Source organism: Papaver somniferum, chromosome 7 (genome assembly GCF_003573695.1).
Source record: "Papaver somniferum cultivar HN1 chromosome 7, ASM357369v1, whole genome shotgun sequence".
NCBI lineage: Eukaryota > Viridiplantae > Streptophyta > Magnoliopsida > Ranunculales > Papaveraceae > Papaver > Papaver somniferum.
In genome coordinates, this window is record NC_039364.1 from 46,241,342 (window position 1) to 46,249,906 (window position 8,565).

The 8,565-nt window shown below is 35.7% G+C and overlaps 1 protein-coding gene across 1 annotated transcript; it reads right to left on the minus strand.

Annotated features, from left to right (window-relative positions):
• Positions 1-149: 149 nt before the first annotated feature.
• On the minus strand, positions 150-4,818 carry LOC113297188 (uncharacterized Rho GTPase-activating protein At5g61530-like). The gene is made up of 10 exons (XM_026545605.1): positions 4,659-4,818; positions 4,291-4,409; positions 3,953-4,215; positions 3,593-3,655; positions 3,483-3,501; positions 2,304-2,402; positions 2,139-2,216; positions 1,812-2,056; positions 1,231-1,396; positions 150-607 (listed from the first exon to the last, which is right to left on the minus strand). The coding sequence occupies exons 2-10, from the start codon at positions 4,358-4,360 to the stop codon at positions 459-461; spliced, it is 1,152 nt and encodes a 383-aa protein (XP_026401390.1). The 5' UTR covers positions 4,361-4,409; positions 4,659-4,818; the 3' UTR covers positions 150-458.
• Between the last annotated feature and the right edge of the window lie 3,747 nt (positions 4,819-8,565).

Here is an 8,565-nt window from a genome sequence, read left to right on the forward strand (position 1 = left end):
GTTTTTTTTTTATCTTTCATAAGATTATCAGTATAACTCAGACACATCCCCAGAGTGATGATATGCTCCATGTAACCAGTCTGACAACAATACGAATGACAATTTTCACTTTATGTTTTTTCTACTGGCCTGGAAGATAAACTGGAAAATTATTTGAATGGGTTCTAGCATTTTACAAATTCAACTATTAAGAGTGTACAGCCTTTACAAAAATTCCCTAATCTGACATTTGAAAAAATGACTATTGACAATTCAATCCATATTATCACTGTTATTACTTAAACTGAATGTTGCACAATTTACAGACCCAAACCATGAGCTTTTCCAAGTTTGAAAATTGTCTTAAAAGATTCAAGGTTGCTATATGGGTAAAGATATTTCTAAAACTACGCTGGAAATTTCAGGAAAACAATGTGAACTCTATCTATGAGGGGGAAATGCTGTTCATGTCAATCACATCATCTCCAAGTTGTCTCATTTGCATCGGTGAAAATCGCGTTATGCTGTTGGATGAGGCACTGAATAACCTCGATCGAGCTGAAATCAGTTGTGGGCAAGCCATCGTCCAGGGGAATAGCCGAAGATGCCTCCATATTTGCATCAGTTTCTGCAGAAATACAAGAAGAGAGGAGGAGTTGAAATATAGTGGTTAAAGATGAATACAGACTCATTTGCCAAACCAAAGAGATCGATTGAGTGACATAACCCCCGATATCGAAATGCAAAAGTCAAAATAAAAACTATCTTAGGAAAGAAAATATTAACAAACAAATGTGCAACCAGGTTTCTATACTTAATAAATATGCAATATAAGTGAAGCGGCAAGTTCAAAACAGATTTTCAGCATTTTCAAAACCTTTAAGACAGCATGTTTGTGAAACGTCAATGATAAATTACTCTCCAATTTTTCGGGTCCATAAAATGGGCAACACTTGAACCAACCGTAATCAGAAAACATTGTACCAGGTTACCTTTCACAATACATAAGCAACCTAACCAAAGCAAAAATGTTTACACCAGATTCTCAGCAATGTCAAAACCTTTGACACAGCATGTTGATCACACCATTGTTAAATCAAATCGGATAGATAAAGTGGGTAAATCATATTTGAATAAGGGACATGAAATCAATGTTTTTGCCATCCCTCCTTTAAATATGGTAAATCTTCATAGTTCCACGTGAAAGGCGTCCATCCAAATGTTAATGCAGTAAAAGAAATACTAACTTACCTGAAAGGTTATCCCAGGCACTGCGGGTGGACGGTGTCCTATCCAGGGACTTGTCTGAAGAACCTTTAGATGAAAAATTGCAGTACCGAGAGAAAAATTCTGGTCTCTGCTCCTTTTGCCAAATGATGAGAGGAGCCATCTCCACTGCAAGGCTGCCAGCATCCATCTATTCAAAATATAGAAATCAGCAATCTCATCATTTATTCATACTGCAAAATGCGTCTTAATATCTCAATCATAATAGAAGGTACATCATTTTCCCATAGCTTGTGCATGTATCACTAAACCGACTGTAAATGCAAAAGAATAGGTATATGTGAGTTGAGAACGAAACTGGTCACCCTGGTTCTAAAGAATACATTCAAGAAGTCATATCACAAGCTATGAAGTGCAAAAGTGGCACATATAGCGGAATGAGGTTGAACTTACATGATAAATAATACAGCTACGTGAAAACATATTTACGAAAACCTTCAGATGGTAAGTCATTACGGAATCCTTTAGATGGTAAATCATTTATCGACAAAACTAACTAACATTCAAGCTAGAGAGATACGAGAGAAGAAACAAAGAGAATTTACCTTGTTAAGAGGTGATTTCTGGCTCACCCGGAGCAACAGTGCAGTTAGGTATTCCAGTGTCATGTAATTTACACTTGGAAGTTTCTTCAATATATTTCTGATTGCATGTATGCTGGAACGAGCATTTCTAACTTCATGATAAAGATCGAATGTGATGAGCGGCTCAGGAAGACTAGCAATGTAACACTTGAGTAGAATTCCAATGTCAACAGGATTAATGCCGTCCGGCAATGATGCAGTCCAATCTGTAACACACAAGTGAGCAGTTTCTGAACATAAACTCCATACATATTTCTAACTGACCTTCAAATTTTCAATAAGTGATACCTTGGTTGTATAGTGAAATCAATTGTTGAATGACTTTTTTGTCGCCTTCATTTTTGAACAAGTACTCTGTACTCAAACCTGTAAGAAAACAATGGCCAATATTCACACTATACACGACATATGTTATTGTATGTACTAAATTTATTCCTTTATTTGATAAGTCACCTGATAATACGAGGTAATCAGCACAGCTAACCAAAATATGAGGAATGGGCTTGAGGGATTGTTGACGTTGCACAGTTATCTCAATTGGAACTCCAAACACTACAAATGAAAATGTCAATCAGATTTTGCAAACTGATGATTGTTCAGCTACCAACTTTTACCAACATGGACTTGAAGTAACATGTAACACCTTTAGAATATCTTTTTATTCATGTGTTGAAATCAAATTTGGTAGTCAGAAGTTTGTTCTCTTTGTTATAGAAACTTAGTTGCTTTTGTTAAAACAACACTAACTGCTTCAGTTCCACCTGTTAAGTAATAAACTTTCATGGGTGGATGTTGTGTCTCACCTCTAAGGACAGGAAACTAAGAATTGCATCAACAAAAAAACTGGGTTGTTACTAAGGTGGTGTTAAGTTAACACCGAGTATTAGCTAGTTGCTAATACAAGCTTAGTGACACTAGAAGGAACTTCAGGCATGATCGCCATTGACCGTTTCCAAAACTGCAAAAGCAGGGAGAAGCTTCCATCAGCTTCAGATTATTGTTTGCTGGTGGGAAGTATTAATTTGCCAATACAATCTAACTCTAGAGTCCGTCTTAAAGCCCATTCGTTTGTCAGAGCTTCTCAATTTGAAGGATATTTCAACACAAAGATTTTGTAAATCACCAAAAGTTACTTCTGTAAGCCTTTCTAGATGAAGCGTCACTTTATCACCTTATTGCCTAGTGAAGCTCCATTGGAGCATTGGAAACCACATGTGGGCCATATGACTTACGAGCACAACATCTTTAACCACATCAAAATTTATAGCTCTTAACCATACTATGCTTGATAATGAATCAAAAGTATACTTCTATGATTGGACAAGGACACACTTCCAATATCACGAGCACAAAAGGACTAGGGAATAAGGGCTCTACAGTGGAACTCATTGATACATGAACTGATAAATTAAAGTTGGCTCGATCAAAAATAAGAACTTAATCAAAGTAAAAAGGCTTCCCGGGTTTTGCATCAGAAACCAGTGCAGGTGGTGGCGAGTGCAATTAGCAAAAGGCATACTCAAGAAATTGATACAGATTAAAGGGGAACATATAGCAACAAGATATAAATAGGGAATACATATACTAAACAATCTATTTATCACCAGCAAGTAAAGGGAACATAAAACTCACCATCAGTGCTGGCAACTCCCTGCAAAATTAAAGAAAAACAAAAATTGCCCGTTAGCAATGATATGAACTTTTACTAAAAACAACAACATTCAAATTACAGTATCATGTACCTTCTGCCAACGCTCAATGTTAGTTAAAATACTTTTACTTCTTTGAGCAGTCTTCTTTGCCACCTAAAAAATGAAATCTATGGTTGTCAATACAATACTACAGGATGAACTTTCGAAACTATATAACTTACGTTTATAATGAACAGATGAATGCAAACCAAGAGAAAACATTTCACACACTGGTTATAGCATCTTATTTTGCAAGAACTATACAATTCATACAACAACTTACTCTATTGTGGCACAGTGACACTAACTTAAAAGTGGACATCGTGACATGTACAGGATGTATCTCAAAAATTCCTCACTTTAATCCTGTTTATAAACGAGAACAGTTTTTATTCTAATATTGAAACTTACCTCTTCAACTTTGAGCTTTCCCACAACACATTTTTCCTTAGTCTCGGATATCCCCCTCCTAAAGAGTGTCCCTGTTGAAGCAGCAACAGAAAGAAATCGCTCTTGCACTGCCTCTTTAGATCCAGGACGTAAGTTATTCTGCTGAAAAATGGACCAGCGACTCCTCATTATTGATCCTACTCTTTCTGCCACATCGGCAACATTTTCTTTAGCCTCTTTAGCAGCTTCCCCAAAAATATTTCCAGCTTCTTTAAGCTTAACACCTGCACAGCAATCATACTCAATGACAAGAAACACTAACAAAAAGAAAAATTGAAGAGAAAGAAATTTTGAATTACCTGAAGACGAAAAAAAGTCGTTTGCCTTTTCTTGCCATTGAGGCGAGACTGCAGTCGTCTCCGAAGGCATTTGAACGACGACTTCGAGATGTAATGAACTCAATAAGAAACCAATAAACCTGTTTGATTAAGAAATCAGTAGATTACTACTAAGATTTGCTAAACTCATCTTTAATTGATTCATTTAATAAAATAATTAGTACAAGATCTGTGAATAAAACAAAAACAACGTACAAATAAACAAAATGATATCTATCCTTGGATCACTAAACTATATAGACTAGAACAAAAAATTAAAGAAAAACTGATTATTATTCAAGAACAAATTAATATATGTATCTAAAACCCTAATTTAATTTAAATTCTACCTTTTTCTTGATTTCTTGTGTGATTCACTTTCTCTCTCTAAATCTAGCGTTTGAACTTAATACCGGTCTTCTGTTAGTGGAAAGAGAGCGAAAGATACAGAGGCAAAGTTACAGAGAATCCTCTTCTTTCTGCAGAAAATTTCGGATAGGGAATGATAAAACCAAGCGTTATTTTTTATTTTCATGTGTTCGGTTTAAATAAATCGTTGAATAAAACGAAAAGAGCCGTTTTCTCACACAGGTAAATGCCATTTTTACCCTTGACATGACATTTATGATCCACGTCTTCCTCGTTCTTATCATTTTTGTTTGTTTCTTTTTCCATTAATGTCAAGGTTTCGTTGTGCCAAAATGGTAGCCATGGAGTGTCTCTTTGTGTCTATCTCATGGCACAGAATCTTCAAGAAATCAGAATCAGAAATGCTAGGAGATCTTAGCGTTGGCTGTGGAAGCGCGGTTTTGGGACCCACTGAGTGGGTTAGACGTACGTTGTGCGGCTTGTGCCTCCTATGTGTTTTAGCACGAGGGCTTAGACGGATACGTTCGAAGTCGAACATGGTGTACCAATTCGAACAAAAGTTTGACAAGTGGTAATTTTTTCACTGGAAATCGCCGTATTTCTTTAGGCTTTTTACGGTCAAACTCCGGGTTTCAAAATCTTAGGGCGCAGCTTCGACATGTTTTTTTTCTACAAAAACATTTTATTCATGATTCGTTTTTGTTTTAATAAGTGAACGACCATTTTGTTTGTATCTTAGAGCATCTACAATGCAAGGGGTAAAGGTTTTAAATTAGTATGACATCTAGGATCTTAGACCTTTTTCACCAAAGTTTCTTCTCCAATGCAAGGGTGAAGGTTATAGAGAAAAATGACATGCCTAAGTGGGGGTAAATGAGAAAGTCTAAATAAGACTTTTTTCGTGATCTCGGGTCTTAGGTCCACATCATCGCTTTGTCTCTAAATTTAAATAAGTGAAAAATACTAGAACCCCCTATTATATGGGTTCAACATATACGAGCCCCACAAAGTGGATCCTCCACTATCAACTCCACACTTTCCATTTTTGTTATTTCTAGGCCCAAAACTTTTTTTTTGGGGCCTGGTTTTGAATTTTCCCGGATTGCTGACGTCATCAGGATTATTAATAAAAGTGAAAATACCATAATTACCCTCCAGTATTTAAAGCTGTTTTATACGGTAACAGAAACAGAAAATCAAATCAAATTAGTTTTCAGCTCTCTATTCTCTCTGCTCTCGTTGATTTTTTCTTCAGAAACAGAATTAGGTTTTTTCTTCACACGAAATTGTTGCATTGAAGAACAAGAGTTCGTTAGTCTGTTGTTGTGTTGAAGAGGAGACGAAGAACAAGGATTCATTGTTGCTTTTTCTCTATTTATTGATGTTATTCAGTGGATTTCAGATCTGACGAGTTTGAGACGATGCATTGAAGAACAACAAATAGGTTTGTATCAATTTTATCTTCTGTTTGTATCGAATAGGTTTGATTCATTACTTTTTCTGATTGATTGTTTGATTTCTATCTTCTACTGATTTTTGGATTTTTGTTTTGTTTCGATTTTATTGAGTCTGAGAAGAAGAAGAAGACAGTTTGGAATAGAGAAATCAACGTAGGTACGAATTGTGATTTCGATCTAGTTTTCAATTCAATTTATTTTGATTGTTACAATTGCGATCTAGTTTTTTCACTTTTTTTATTTGGTTTTGATACTGAGTATGTTTTTGTTGATGCTTACACATGTTTGGTTGATACCGAGAAGAGGAATAGTAAGAACATTGTTTCAGAAGTAAGAAAACAATCAATCTAGGTAAGAATTTTATTTTGTTTTTGATTTCAGATCTGTTTTCAAATTTTTTTTTGAATTATTTGTTCTTCTTGCATGTCCGATCTGTTAATTTTTGTTGATACTGAGAGGAGTATGAAGAAACAATTTTGTTTCAGTAGAACAATTTCAATTTGATTTGTTAGACATGCTGTTTTTTTGTTACAGTATGTGTAACTTTAGGTTACACATATATATCCTGTTGTATTTTTAAGCATGTGTAAGGAAGGTGCGGATGTTTTTTAGTTGCAACATGTGTAATTTTAGTTTACACATATATATCATGTTTGTATTTTAAGCATGTGTGAGGAAGAAATAGATGTTTTTTAGTTGTAGCATGTGTAATTTTAGTTTACACATATATATCTTGTTGTATTTTAAGCATGTGTAAGTTGAAGTTACATATATATGTCCTGTAACATGTTTATGTGTAAATAGTTGTATCATCTGTATCTTTTACTCATATTTAGCTTGCCGCATAGAATATACTTCTCACGAGGGGGCAACGCCCCCGAGTGAATTGCGTTCGTTTTAAAATTTTGATATTGTTATTGTGTGTTTGATATTTTTCAGGTTGTCATGGATCCTGTTAGTTGCGTTGTTGTTAGTTGCATTGCTGTTGTTCGCTACTTTTCAGATTTAATTACCCTGCGTGTTAATACTGATTTCAAACTTGAAGAGTTTAAGGAACAAGTTTGCAGGGAATGGAAGCAGTTTACTCCACTTGGTATTACTTTCTTCTTCCGAGAAAGTGGGAAAGATTTTCCGCTTGACTGTGATTTTTCGTTGCAAGCTCTTATATCCATCACAAATAGTAAACAGAAGACCAGTGTTGATATTTTCTTGCAAAATGTTCCTCGTGTGGCCTCTTCCTCCAGCTCTAGGGAAAATTCTTCTATTTCTAATGGGTCTAGTAGTACGTCTTCGTCCAGAAACAATCTTACTACTGCAATATATTTGGAAGATAAAATCAAGCCTGCGAAACCTTTGTTATCGGATGGTTGGCCCAAGGTTCTTGGTGAGATTGGTCATGTGTTTGTTGAAGGAGTTACGCAAGTCAGGGTTGCTTTCACTAAGTATCGTCTTCGCACTGGTTTCCAAATGATTGTAACTCACAATGAGCGTTCTAGGTTCACGGCTAAGTGTGCTGATGAAAAATGCGGATGGAAATTCCATGCAGCTTCTATCGATGAAAGGAACGAAATGTTTCAGGTAGGTTTTCCATGTTCCGTCATCTAATGCTTAGTATATGTTATGTTTTGTTACAGTATGTGTGACTTTGGTTTACACATGATGTTTTTTGCACCATATTGTGTTTTGGTTCAATTGTTTATATTTTGTATGAACCTCTTCAAGTCAGGTCTTATAACCCTGAGCACATTTGTGGTGCTGGTGGGCGCAACTTGAACCAAACTTACTCCACCAGCTTCTCGTCTAGTTTGATTGAGGAAGAAGTTCGCAAAAATCCTCACAAGAATCCCAAGCAAATTGCTGCTGATTTCCAGACTAACTATGGGATTAACATGGAGGACTATCAGGCATATAATGCTAGGGAAAAGGTTTATGAGACGATTTATGGAGACGATGTCAAGTCCTACTCGCACTTGGTATGGTATATTGATGCTATAATGGAAACCAACCCTGGTAGTGTGATAAAGTTTGAACGTGCAAATAAACAGTTCCAACGGAATTTCATCGCATTTGCTGCATGCATCAAGGGGTACCGGTTTTGTCGTCCAATGGTATACTTGGATACTACTTTCCTTACTGGTACATTCAAAGGTTGCTTGATGGCAGCTATTGGGATCAATGGTGGTAAAGGTATGTTTTTTTTATGTTTTTTTTTTTTGAACAACTTCAGTTGACAAATAACTGAGAGTTACACATGTGTAACTCTCAGTTACACATTACTTTACTCAGTGTGTAACTAAGAAAATAGCATATGTAACCTTAAGTTACATATTTGTTTTAGCATGTGTAACTTGTATTTACACATTGTTTTCTGTTTGTGTGAAACTTATTATTCTTTCGATTCTACACAAATTTTTTTGTAGGATTTTTCCCC